General features: G+C 41.2%; 1 protein-coding gene across 5 annotated transcripts in view; it reads left to right on the top strand.

Annotated features, from left to right (window-relative positions):
• Positions 1 to 14,374, top strand: part of JMJD1C (jumonji domain containing 1C) — a 158,683-nt gene that overhangs the window by 102,297 nt on the left and 42,012 nt on the right. For all 5 annotated transcript variants that reach the window (XM_058028794.1, XM_058028795.1, XM_058028796.1 and 2 more), the window contains one exon: positions 496 to 609. In XM_058028794.1, the coding sequence (XP_057884777.1) occupies positions 496 to 609 (114 nt within the window). The remainder of the gene's footprint in view (positions 1 to 495; positions 610 to 14,374) is intronic.

Consider the following 14,374-nt stretch of genomic DNA (forward strand, 5'->3'; position numbering starts at 1 on the left):
CTGCGGGGGCGGCAGGAGCAGAGTCAGAGCAGTTCAGAGATGGGCAGGGAAATGAGATGCTTGACTTGAGGCAAGGTGAACGATTTCAGAACAGGAAGAGGGGGGAGGGATTTCTCTGCAGTCTGCTTCCACTTGAGCTGTCCTTAGTATAATCGCTGCTGTGCTAGCTGGTCCTGCAGGCAGGGAGAGAGGAGCTGCGGGCTGAGCTCTGTGCTTAGGATGGAATGGTGCTCCTCTACTTTGAGCTTCTGTGGTAAACAATCTTGCTCAAGCATAGTGAAGGAAAGGAAGAATGGATGGTGTAGTTCTCTTTTCTGGCTGGTTTTCCACCAACGGCACAAAGGAAAAAACCGACAGAACACAAAATCCTCCTTTCTTGTATAATTAGTAACTGTTATTTTAATGGAAAAATACATCAGTATTTATACAGTTTTGGGGGTTTGATATGCTGAGGGACTTTTTCAGTTGCTTAATTTTCTCTTTTTTCCTTGACAGACATTCAAGCCATTGGTTGGAAAAAGTGTATACAATTCAATTACTGCAGTAGAATTCCTTGTGGACAAACAGCTGGATTTCATAACTGAAGATAGTGCCTTTCAGCCCTATCAGGTAAGAAATTTGACTAGTGTATGAATAGTATCCATTTAATTTATTTCAAAGCCATGATTTTACTATTGTTTAAGTGCATTTTATGTTCAAGTTCTGTGTTACAGGAACAATTTCCTATTGGTTATTAGCAGAGATTGTTCCTTGTTCTGTGAAAGGTTATATTGGGTACTCTATTATTCTAGTTAATCTGATCATGTCAAGGTGTGTACTGTGCCACGAATACTACTGTAGCACCTTCAGATAAAATACCTGACCCCTTTAAAGGTTAACCAGTACCATTAATTGTAGAGCAGATAGAAGATAGTATCCTTCCTTCTGAAGCTTTCATTTTCAGGTCTTTGCATGATTACGGTTATATTCCCCTTCCTGATTTTTGGTTCTCTTGGGAAACGAATAGCAGAAAATGTTAATATCTTAAAAAAGAAACACTCTTCTTACTATTGCCTGCAAAAATTTCCAGTATCCTTGATTTTAATGCCTCTCCACTAATTAGAAACACATTAATATAATAATGTGTGTGTATTTAAAGAACAAGAGAATTAGTGATTTCCCCCCCTTGCTGCTTCAGAAGAAGATCTAAAAATCTCTTCTATGACAAGTAGAAAAATACTTGATACTGCAATTTGTGCTGAACTGATTGCAATTACAATAGCCATAAACTCTTCCTTATGGCTTGGATGGTACACTGTGGTGATACAGAAATAGTACTTAGAGGCTTGGAATAACAGATGGCCCTGAATAAATGCTATGTAATTTTGTCCTGACACCCCTTCTTCCCTCCTGCTTCACCAAGATGTTTTTTTTTTTCCCCAGTGCCAAATACAGAGCTAGAAAAAGAGAGTGGCTGAGAGAGAATCCTAGGGAAAGGAAGAGGGAGGTTCAGTTCATGGAAGGGCTGGTGCTTTTGTGTGTCTGTGGTAGAGAAGCCAAACGAGTTGAGCATTTCTCACCAGGGTGAGGTTACATGTTATGACTCGAGCTGCTGGAACAGTTTGGCCGTGCCGCAGACAGCAGCTCCCACTCTGAGCCCCTGCCTTCAGCCCTCTAAAGCAGCACAGCCTGGATTTTGGAGCAGGGGGGGGGCACGGCGCGGGGGAGAAGCCTGGGATGTTGATGGGCTGAGCTGGATCAGCCGGGGTGCCTGCACGGAGGGGGTCAGGATGACGCAACAGGAGTGGGATCTCCTCCTTTGGCAGCAGCGACCTCTCAATCAGCTGAGCCGTGGAGTGTCAGTTCACCCTCCCAGGCCAGCCGCAGCCTTCCCGATTCGTTTGACAAAGCAAATACTGCTGCTGCTGCCTGTCCTCTGCCTGAAATCTGTCAGGATCATGTGTCTGGTGATGCTCGTTCCAGTAACAGTAATCAATCTCCTTTTGGCAGTGGATCATTTCTGATCTGAGCAAAGCAAACTGAGCATAGGAGGACTGCCTTTTGTTAAACAATGCCATTGCCAGGCAGTGACATAGAGATGTTCTATGCATTTTAGGCCCTCTAAAGAATATTAACTGATAAAGCATTAGACTTGGAAGCACCTTCATTTGGGAAGGTGCATTCAGGTTGAAGGTGTAATTTTTTAAAATATGTCATACTGTCTTGATCAGTGATACGAAATTAGAGTGTTGACAACTTGACTTCTCCAAGACGTATTCACCAAAAATTGCTATAAAGCAGTAGCTTGTCAAAAATAGTTCCAGAGATAAGCTTATTCTCCTTAACTGTTGGCCTCTATTTTTGATACATAGAGGGCAGTTCTGTGTTAGATCAGGCTGTTTGCTCCTCTCATGGAGCAATTAGTTACCTATTGAAACCTGAGATGAGGACTGTTGATCTGTATCCATCATGAGTAGTTTGGTGACAAGATACTTAAATTGTTTATTTTAATATTACAAGAAGTTTCCTGACAGAGATTGCTCTTCGTACTAAGGCACCCAGAATTTGCATTTTAACTGGGTATTGCTTGGATATTGAGTGCAGTAGTATAAAATAGCATTGTGCTCACTGATGAATAGTGCAAAGATGTCTTTATTCGAATGGTTATAAAAAGCTTGAGAAATGTTTTTCATAGGAATTTCTCTTTGCTGGGCTGGCAATATCTCAGTGCCGAATTTCACAAGTTAATTGTACAGATAAGAGCTTTACTGAATGATAATGTCTTCAAGAGAATAGAAACTGTATGTACTAACAGTGTGTTAGACAGAAATATTAGCTTTATTACTGAGACTTTTTTCTGCTCAAAGATAGCTGAAATGGGAGGATTGTTTCTATTCCTTTTGCCTGCTGTTTTCTGTTAATGGTAGAAATCACATTCCTAGCCATTAGTCACTTAATGTAAGGTAGTTTGTGCTTGTATGTTTTTTGTGAAAGACCTCCCTTTTCTTTGCCATAGTACCAGATCCTAGATAAGTCTTTGGTAAACTTCATGTTAGTATCTCCTTTTCAAAAAAATTGTGGTTTTGCTCCCTTGTTTAGTCTGGAATAGCATTGATCTGCTTGTGAGCAGAAGACAGAGCTGGGGCATCATTCTTTGCAGGGATGAGTTAACTTTGAGTCTTCTGAAACGTGTTTAGTTTTTTGTTCAAGCTCTCATGGCTGCACATTTTCAATATGAAGTCCTTAGAGACCATGTTGACCTAAACACTTTTTTATTGCATTTTGCTGTTAGTGCCTAAAATTCCAGTATCTTCCTGCCAAAACAAACAAAGTTTGAATTTGTGTGGGAAGACTCCATTTCACTTCAGATACAATTCTTAACTACTGACTAATTTTTCCCATCATTACACAGACTCATAATGCTGGTAATGGGCAGCAGACGAGTATTTGGTATGAATTCTGCTCACATCAGTTCTGACCAAGAAACAGTGGTGTTTCACATAACTCTTGGGCCAAAATGCTTCATGAATAAGGTGCTGCTGTCCAGTGTAAAGGTGACAACTGCTCAAAGCAGAGAAAACAGCACACTTGGCATCCTTTGAGACTTGGCAGGAAAAACAAAGTTTGAGTAGGCAAAGAACTAAATTGCTGTCGTTACCAGAAGTGGTTCTTCCAGAACAAGATTAAAGAGACTTTGGCAGGACTTCTGGGGAATCGTGACCCATGCATTCCCATGCCATGTCTGCTCTTTGCATAAATAAACATGTTTCAATTGTTAGGAGATTCAGTGACCTTGCTGAGGGCTAGATGAATATCATTATTAAAATCAGGGTATGCTGCTGCATTATGTGAGCCCACTTCCATGTCTTCACAAGGTTTGCTATACCAACTGTAACACTTGCCAGTGAATTTGTTCTTTACTGCTAAATATGTGTGTGGTTCTTTTGCCTTTTGTGTGCTGCTTATCCTGCCCTTCTCTTGAGAAATTGCTTGGATTCTGTATGTGTGGTGCCTTAAACACCAACCTACAACTTGTTTCCTGTGGCTTTTATCTCTGTTGCTTCATGGAGGATGTAAACTGTATTATTCTCTATGTGAAGCTTGTGTGTGACTGAGTGACTCATTCATTAATATGGGATGGTCAGACCATTTAGTCATGTAGCTCTTTTTATGGTGGTGACAAGGGGATCTTGAGGATAAAGCAGATGTGAAGGTTTGCTGTGGTACTTGCTTAGTAATGGAATGAAAATTCTGTGCTTTGTAAGAAATAGGCATAAAGTTTACAGTATTTTGATATTTTTTATATTTAATTAGTATCTGTAGGAAGTTTAGTCTTGAAATGGACATGTTGATTAGGTCCTTAAAGTGAATTCCGCTTTGCATTCATAATATCATGCATGTTCTGTGTTCAAAAATTCACTAGTGTAGTGAGTTAAATAATGGCTCTTGGTATAGTATGAAAATGAACATTTCTTCCAAAAAGCTGTTTTAAGGAAAAATTCCAGTTAAGTGTACACATACAAGTGTGACCTCAATCAGATACTTTGAAGAGGTTTTTTGTAATAAGTTATTTGTACTGTTCTGTGCCGTCTGTGTGCGTCTGTTTTGTGGTACACATATTAAGTTAGGCAGCAGCAAAGCTAATCATGCCTTAATTTGTTTAAGCACTGTCGTTTACTTGAAGGACTATAGATGGGGATGTGAAGCATTAAAGTCCAGCATATGGTATGTGTGACCTCATCAGAGTGGTGTTTTTGTCTGGCTGGTGTTTGGCAGTGCCCGTCACGGACACTGTGGGGCTGAAGTGTGTGATTCTGCTGTTGCTGGCTGAAGCAGCTGGAGTCAACTGCATTATACTTTGGACAAGCAAATGAAGAATAACAAAAAGTGTTTTATATTGTGGTTTTTTCATAGTAAAATAGGCTTGTGGAAAGATCTGGAAAGACTCTGCTTTGCCTGAAGCAGTGAGTGCATTTCAGCTGTGTCTGGGTCAGGCAGAGCAAGGGTGCATGATTGATTATATACTTCCAAATATGTACATACTGTGTGTGATAATGTATTTCCAAAGGATTTCTGAGCACACAGCACTGGAGCAAATGTGCACAGTGGAGGCAGGACAGAATTCAAATGAAGTTCCTTCACAGTCATTAAATGTCCTGCAAAGGGTATTTTACCACTCAGGGAGGAAAGTGGAAGGGTGCACAGTCTTTCAAAAGTCCTCTTGTTTATTTGGTTTAAAGAAAAAAAATCTTGCTAAGAATGAATATTTATAGTGAAATCTCTCTTCAGGCCTCACACTCTCCTTCAGAACTTTTTTTTTTTTTTCTGGAAGACAAGCCTGGTTGCTTTAGTGTTTCAAAATGGTACAGTCTGCCTGTCTACCTCAGTGCTGAAGGTTGCAGATGTAAAGATAGGGCAATGAGAAATCCCCCGTGGGAGGTGTTGCATGAACAGTGATAGGCACCTGTACTTTGCTCTTTTTCTAAATGTGTGTGGCACATCTGAATGCTGGCAGGTCAAATGTCTAACACGCCTTGGAGATTGTTGAAATAATAAACTTTCTCACTAATCATGAAGCAGGTACATCAGATACAGGAGCTAATACACACTTATCTTGATCTATTACAAATTCAAGTCGTGCCATTGAGAAAGACTTGAGTGAAGGGCCATGGGCAACACCACTGCTCTGCTGTTCTGTTCATTATGGGCAGACATTGGATATTTCAGGCCTGGATGCCTTTGGGTTCTGTGACTTGTTTGCTTGTAGGAGCAAGTAAGCTGGGCTTGTATAGTAATGACATGTGCACATAAAAAATTCTTTAAACATCTTGAAACAGGGATAAAATAGTATTTTTCTGTCTGTATTTTAAGCACCTCATAATTATATGTGCACTCGTCTTTCAAACTTCTTACTTTAGGCTTCAGGCTTAAAAATAACTACTGCAGCTGAAAATTGCTTTTCCCATAAACTTTTACCTCCACTGATGGGCAGGCAGGAGCTTTTTGGGGTTGGTCCCACCCTTTGAGGTTGCCAGAAGCAGCTTGGGAGCTCCGGGTGCCGGCCAGAGAACCTCTGTGCTCCCCTCCTGCTTTTGGTTCCTGCGCAGAGAACCCAGGCACACACAGCTCTGTGCATCTTGAACTCCTCTCAGTGTTGTGCTGAAGAACTGTCTCGATTCTTTCCCATGTCTCTGGACCACCCATAAGGAGTCCAGCTGGCTTCCCTGGCAGCCTTGTAAAGAGGATGGTCTAAACAGCTCGTTACCGACACTTGGAGTTGAAGTGCTCGGCTCCAACATGTGGGGAAGCCCAAAGCTGGTCCAGCTAGAAGTGGGTCAGATGACTCACAGCTCTCCTCACTCCCAGCAACACGTGCAGGACAGGAGAGTTTCATCCCAGCTCACAAAAGGAGAGCAATGAGGGAGGAGGGGTTGGCACCTTCCTTTTGCAGAGTCAGAGGGACAAGTACATCATCTGCCCCAAGCCTGTATTTGTGCTTCTCTTTGAACAAGAGCTTCTTGTTTGAGAACCTCCTCTGTCTTCTCAAAAGAGGTGGAATAAAATGGCACCTTTCTGTTTTACCTTGGTCTGGTAAGAAGTAAGAGCTTCAGTCACTTTTTTTGTCTCTCAGCAAGGTTTGGCTCAGGAGTGGAGTTGTTAAGATCTGATAAGCCTTAGGGAAGTGAGCAGTGTGCAGGGGAGGCCATCAGTCACAGGAAGGTGACACAAATAGTGTGGCTGCACCAGTTCAGGTGGAGCTGTGGGAAGGTACACAAGGAGCAATGGGGAAAGAGTTGAGAGGTCCTTGGGATAAACTGAGGTTACTGCAATGCAGATGACACTCAGATCCATAGGAAAACAGTTTTCCTTCCTTTGTTATATTCTTCGTACAATTTCTGAAAAACCAGTTCAATGATTTGATTTCATTAATCCTACTCTAGGAGGTAGTATTTAAGTAAGTAATTAAAAGACTGGATTTCAGAATGGAAGAGAGAGAACAAAACCTGCTTCGTCTTTGAAAGTGAATATTAAATCCTTTTACTAAAGTATTTTGGTACTTCTGAAAGGCCATGCTTGGGGTTACTGAGTTTAAAAATCCATCCAGTGTTTCTGGGTAAAAATTTCCTGTGTTTGATGACAAGTGTTTACTTTTTCACCAGTAAAAATCCATGGAAAATATCTCTCAGTAGTAAGTGAAGGAAGCCTTATTCTTGGTTCTGTGTCCTTAAAATTTCTGTTTCATCTATTAAAAATGAAAGTTTAAGGTAATTCTCTTATGTGGTGGTCCTGACCAGCCCTGCTTCTGTAATCCAGACTCAGTCAGCTCCTAGAGAAGTCTGTTTCACATTATAACCAGTTGTAGCTTTGACCCTGTGTTCTTGGTTTCCCAAGCTGCTCTTTGTTGGGATTGGGAATCCTCGGTGCTTTAGGGATCCCAGAATTGTGAATGCAAGTAAATTCTGCAGTGTTGCATGGGAGTTTGTACCCAGAGCAGGAAGAGAGTAGGCATTCCTGCATTTCAGGTAGGGGCAAACTTGAGTTTCATGAAAATGTGTTCTTACCCAAATTAAGCCTTATCTTGAAATGATAACACAACAGCTCATTTGGTGAAGTGCCCATGGGTTTGTTTGCTTTCGTTCCTCCCTTGGATACAATGTCCCTTTGTTCTGGCTGCAGCTCTAGATCTTTTTCTTACAGAATGTATTTTTGAAATTACACTAATAGAAGTAATAATTTGTAGTCTGGGGTTACTGCTTCACAGGAGCTGCTCCACAGCCTTCAGCAAGCTAGGAGAGTTAGGAGAGGTTGAGAGCTATAGCAGTTCCAGGTCTGTGTACCTAATTCTTTTTCCAGGCCAGACATCTGGGGAGAAACTCAAGTAATTTTATACCAACTTGAAGTTTTAGAAATAAAACCAAGTATGGATCTTGCTATTTTCTTAGATGTTGGAATAACTCTACCAAGGGATTGTGGAGGACTTGATGCACAAAGCATTATTTATTTTTAACAGTATACTAGTAATTACAGTTCTAAAGTCTTTTCACTACTATTGTTTGTAAATACTGAACCTCCCCCTTTAATATAGCAAACATTTCCTGTCTTTTGAATGGAATTAAAGTTAACTATTCCCTTTCTTCCCCTGTAACCTCCTCTACTTGAGTGTATCTGCCAGTATTATTGAGGGTGGTATTTTAATGGTTTTGCTGAGCAAATGAGTTGGAATCATAATAATTTCTGTGTATGTCACTAATCATTACACTTTTTGTGATTTTAGTTGTGAATTTTAAGCATGCAGTTTAGAAATTATATTTCAAGCATAGAGGCAGGGGTTTTACCCCATTTGAATGTTTTCTTCCCTTTCATTGTCTTATCACCATGTCACACCATTTTGGTATATGGGAGATAAAATCAGATTAAAGCAGATTTCAGAATGCATAAGACTTGGTGGCTGAATTATGGTGCTTGACAGGCTTGAGCTTTTTTCTTCTTCTTTTTTTTCTTCCCCAAGCAATGTAGTTCAATTCTGAATTATGTCTTCAATAGGAATTTTTTGGTTCTGCATGCTAGGAGATTTGTCTATGAAAAAATATGGTGAAATAGAAGATCATTGTATCAATTTTGAACTCTGAATGACTTACCTAAGTTTACCCCAGGGAATTTATTGCAGCAATAACTGAAACATCCCTGGTTTCTGATTAGCAGTTTAATCTTTCCTCTCTGCAAGACTGTTATTCATCAGTTCTGTAAAAGGCATTTCCATTGCTTTCTCCAGGGTTGCAGAGAGCTGTAGTGTTAATCCAGCTATGATATATGTCCCAGCTGGTCAGATCTATTATTTATAGGGAAAATTCCTAAAAAGGCTCCAGCAGGTCATTATGAGCTCTCTACAGTAAAAAAAAAAAAGCTAGGACTGCTTTCAATCCTGTTAGAAATTAACTTTGAAAAGTTCTCTGCAAATACAGTGGTACTTTTAAAATGTGAGAAAAATGAGTTTTATTTTGATCTACTTTCATAATACCAGCATGTGGGCCAACATGTATGTATTTGTATTCTAAGAAACACATTATCAAATAAATCTCTGAAAGTGACTTGAAATAAAACATTAATGTAATTCAGTGGACTAAAACACGCTGGGTTTCAAGAACATTTGGATGGTATCTGATGGTTTTTTTCTGCCTTAAAGTATTTTTTATTGTTTGTAGGGATTTGTCTTCTGCCCGTAATCCTCATGAGTTATAGAGGAAAGGACCTGGAAAGTTGTAAAGTTGTATGTTGGCAGAGTTCCTGTTTGGTAAATAGGATTGAGGATATCTGCAGGAAAGACTAGGTAGCTGTGTGATTACTGTTGGTAATCTAAGCTGGTGGTAGTTCAAATTCCAGAGCAGGGAGTCATTCACAAGAGTGATACACTGATGGATATCTCTAGGAGGTGGTGTTGATTCTAGGATCTGTCATCACACTGGCACGTATTGGACGGTTTCCTGCAGTTTTCTTCTGCAGAACTGGATTGAGAGGCCTTTGCTCTTCACTTCAGTGAACTCTCAGCAGTCTTGTCAAGGAATATGGTATTGCTGAGTAATGCAGCTGCTAAAAGGTTTGATGGACATGACTGCTGTGAGCTGAGATGGCCTGCGTGGTCAGTCATTTTCTGTGGTGGTGGTACACAGCCTTCTAGCTGCCACAGATCACCTCTGCTGTCCCTCATGCAAGGAACATGTGCCTCTTGTAAAGTGGTCAGTGTCTGAGCAGACCTCTTGGCTTGGCTTGATTTCTGATTGCCCACTAGTCCAGACAACTGGTGATCCCACAGAATGTGGTTTTCCTTTTGGCTTAAAGATGCTGACATCCATACAGCTTGTCCTTCAGCTGATGTTATTTGGGCCTTGTTGAATACCTTCTGAAAGCTGCTCACAATTCACAGGGTGTCTGGTTCTCAGTTTAAATTTTAATATCAATGTACAAAAGAGATTTCTTCAATCTACTTACTTAGCAGGTCTCGTTGTTAGCATCAACTTCACTCTGCTAATTGCTTGCTTCAGGGAAATGTCTGCACTTTGAGGTTTTTTTTCCCATAGTGGCACTGAGTTGCTTAGTGACTCAAAGGCTGTTCCAGTATTGCCACATGACTGAGTGGCTTAGGACCAGTACTCCCTCCCTGTTTCTCTTACAATTAAAAAATCAAAATGCCAAATCAGTACAAGTTGCATATTGCTGAGATGGTGGTGATAAAAATGTGGAGCCTGCCCTGAGGAAGCGGAAGGAAATATGATTCAGTGGAAAATGAAAGAAAAGCAAATGTGTGGCTGTGTCAGCAAAATGAGAGGGAAGGTGGACATGGAGTAGTGTACATTTGACCTTTATTTGTCTGTATGTGGAGAATATAAGTAGTACAAACGGTCACCACAGTGTTCTAGGTGGAAGCTGAAAGCCCCTCTGTTTTGTGCATAGGAGCCACTTTTTTTGGGAAGTCTTAGATGCTAAAAGATACCTGACTTCGGGGGAAGAGTTTGCTTTTCTAACCCAGATTGTCCTAGCTGCTCAGAGAGAGTAACATACTTTGTGGACATAAGGGTCATCTATTTTTTATCTCTGTTTTCAAGTGCAAGACTACTGTAGGTGCCACTAGAGCAGTTTTTAGGCCAGTTTTTGACAATACTTGTCTAGCCCAGGTTTGGTTTTGCTTATCCATTGGTTGTTGTTTACTTTCCTGCTGGATGTTCATCCTGTCCATGTTCACATTCTGATTTACCCTCTGCCTTCCCACACCAGATTGTCATCTACAGATAAAAGAATAATAAATTGACTTGTAAAATGCAAGTTTTAGACGATGCCCATTTCACCTGAGGTATTGATAGTTTTATAAGAAGGCAAATACATCTGTTGATTTCTGCAAGTTCAAATAATGGAGAAATTAGACTACAAGTCAGATTTCCACCCCCCCCCCCCGTATATTTATGTTCCTAATGTTAGTATACCACTTATGCTTCCAGAACTGAACAAAGCAGTGTGATGATGCATCTTCAAGCCTGAAATCAGGACTTGGAGAAGTGTATGTGGCCATGTGGCCCTGATCCCTTGGTTCTCAAACCTGATAATTAAAATTTTAAAATCAGTTTCAATTCCTGAGGTAAAATGAGGAAGGGAGTAGGAGTGTGTGGGGAGGAGTATTATGCATAGGGAAGAGTGGGGAGCAGCAGAAAAATCGTTGATAGCTTTTCCTGAGAAATGTTAACTTTACTGACAGTTGGAAAATCACAAAATTTGTATTCTCATCTTTTTTCCCCTTGTGATTTTAGCTTCCTACTTACAGAAACATAGTCATTGCTGTTACACACTGAAAATAACCCTTAATCTTTAAATGTTTGTGGTCTGAACTATCTATAAACATTTGTCCTTGGAACAGAGCACTCAGAGCCCCTTGCTGGGTGGGGATCAGTTATCCCAGTTGTGTCCGTGCAGGGCGAGCGTCACTGCCCAGCCCTGCCCTCCCCTGCGGCCGTGTGGAGCAGGGCTGACCTCGGCTCGACTTTGTTTCTGCTTTAGGGGTCAGGGCTGTGCCTTCAAGCTTGACTTAACTGGTTCAGATGTAGCCCAGCAGCTGCTGGGTTTGAATGAGGTAAATTGTGACTGTGCGCTCAGAACAGCAGAAAATAGGTCAAGTGTGGGTTGGGTTTACATAGAAAGCGCTCGCGTCGCCTGCTAAGCCTAAGCCTCTTCTCTCAGCTCAGACAAAGCCGTTTAAGGTAAACTGGGAAGTTCCAATCTCCCCAAAAAACTTTCTAGCCTTTCTAGCTTTCCAGCCTTGGTGTCTGTGGGTGGCGTTGCCCTGGACGAGGAGCGTGGAGCAGGAGAGATGTTGCCCTGCTGGGCTCGATGGGTTCCCAGAGCCGTCCCCACTGCTGAGCCTGGCTGACCGCCCGGCCAGCAGCTGCACTGCCCTGGCAGCTGGGGTAGCCTTTCACTTGTCACAGGGAAATCAGGAATATGCTGCTAACCAGTGGTTTATGCATGCTGTGTGTCTAGGAGGAAGCTGCAGGAGATGTGTATTTATTTAGACTCATCTAAATTTGGTCATTTCCCTCCTCAGTTGTGGTGTGGTCTGTGTGGCAGCCGCAGTGCCTGCCTGGTAATACCCTCAGGGGTGGCAGTTGCTGCCAGTTTTTCTGGGTTTTACTTAGATTCCTATCTTCTGCCACTGAAAAAAGTCTGGTAGCAGGGCAGAGGGATTCTACCAGTTCATAGGTGATGTTCTTGTTATGATAGTTGGTATTCTGCCTGTCTGCATTTTGTGTGTTTTTTCTCACTCTGATGTCAAGTAGGACAATGTTAAGATTGAAGGTTTGTTAAAAATTACTGTCAGTGAAAGAAATTACAGATCAGTGATTTAATCAGTATGTCAGGTGACATAATCAGTGAAAGATGAAAGAAAAGGATTTTTTTGCTGATTATCAAGAAATGAAAATGAGAGAGTTGTACAGGCCTGCTTTCAGATGAGGGGTAAAAATTGGCATGAATGTGTTTGAGGCTGGGTGCAGGTACAATACTTGATCTTTTTTATGGACGAAAATAATAAAAAATTGGCATTAGGGGACTAGTATAAATTCTCAGCAGTTTAGATTTTGAGAAGTGCTTTTTGCTGCTACTGTACTGCTCTCTAAAGACTTGTGGCAATCAGTAGGGAAGTGTTGGCTTGTTTTCACACTGCAGTTCTGATACCTAATTTCTATGCAGCTGAAGTTCAGTGCAGTTGTACAAATGACTTGCTGCAAAAGGAAAAAAAAAGGGTTGGGGTCTGATTTTATAGAAGCTAGTATTCACTTATGAAACAAGAACAAAACTGAAGGTTCAGGACACTTTGAGGTTTTGTTTTGCACTGTTTGAATTTAAATGTGGTCCCTCTACCATTAAACTCCTGACAAAATGCTTATTTCAATGTGCAGTGCACAGTGTGTAAGCATTGTAAACAGGACTGTCAAGTTGGTTATGTACTAGTTTTCATCTAATTCGTGTCCTAAATTATCAGAAAACCTCTAAGCAGCCAGAGGAAGCTATAGTTAATTAAGCCACAGATGGTGAGGACTAATGTGGCGTTGACCTTTGCGAGGACTGCAAAATCTACTTAGTCTTTCTCTGGAAAACACTAGCTGAAATGAGTTCCTACTGATAGCATGTCCTTGATGCATGAAGCCAAATGCAGAGACACCATGACCAAGGAAGGAGGTTTCCCAAATAAAGGTTTGCACGTTCCTGATGTGTGATGTGTGTTGAGATGTAGTCCTCAGGGCTCTGATTTAAGCCTTTTTAATGCCAAAAGCCACTGTTTTTCTAAGACTGGCTTACCTGGAATGCATATTGTCAGTTCTCCTTCTCTTCTTGACTGACAGTGGAGAGCTGACAGCTGACTGAGTGTGTGCACTGTCCCATAAGCAGCATGCAGGCTCTGTGACTGGGGGTAGGGGCAGCTACTGCAATCCACTTCTTTGTTCCTCTCTGCTCCAGGGTTTCATCTCTCCATGAACTCATTTCTACCTCCCAAGCTTCTGAATAATGACTTTGAAGAGTATTTTGAAATGCTGAGGAAATTGTTGCTTCAGAAGTTGAGGTCTTGTGGAGGAGGTAGCTGTGGAAATATCTAGGCCTTCCTAGCACAGTCATACCTGGCTGCCCAAAATGCAAAAGGAGCCTCTGGTCATTTGAGCCTTTCAGAGCACTTTGTGTGGTCTTTAGGCAATGGGCTAACACATCTGGAGATAGCTCTTAGTGTCTTGGACAATATTTTTTTGTGCATGGAGAGCAAGAAGGAGAATTCTCATTGGGATTTTGACTTGTTTTTATGTGGGTACTATCTTGAAATTCCTGTTTGATCTCAAAGGAATTTTGATGCATGGCAAGTGATCTAAGCACTGGTTCACCTGTGACTCTGAATGATAAATTATTTTTAGTTATTTTATTATGTCTGAATAAACTCTTTGAAAATGCTTCTCTGTACAAAAATTTCTTCCTGGTTAGACCAGTGTGATATCTTAACCTGATGGTATGGCCTATGGTTTCAACCTGCTTGTATCCTTCTGCACAAGGAGAAAGAACAGATCAAGTCAGAAAAGCACAGCACCTTTTTTGATACTTGGGGGAAAATTTCATTCTCTGTTCTTCTCAGGACTTGCCCTGAGTCGAACACATCCCCAGCAGGTGAGAATGATCACCTAGAGAGATGTGCCAGCTGACCCAGTTCTTTGGATAATTAAGCATAAAGTCCAGTCTACTGGAAGTGAATTCTTCTTTTGATCTAGAAAGAAAGAAGAATATCAGTAAAGATGTGAAAAGCTAGTCACAGACTGGCAAGCTTCTGATAGTCACATTGCCTCATGTGACTTTTCCAGAAGGGCAGGAGGGG

The sequence above is a fragment of the Melospiza georgiana genome, chromosome 8 (genome assembly GCF_028018845.1).
Source record: "Melospiza georgiana isolate bMelGeo1 chromosome 8, bMelGeo1.pri, whole genome shotgun sequence".
Taxonomy (NCBI): domain Eukaryota; kingdom Metazoa; phylum Chordata; class Aves; order Passeriformes; family Passerellidae; genus Melospiza; species Melospiza georgiana.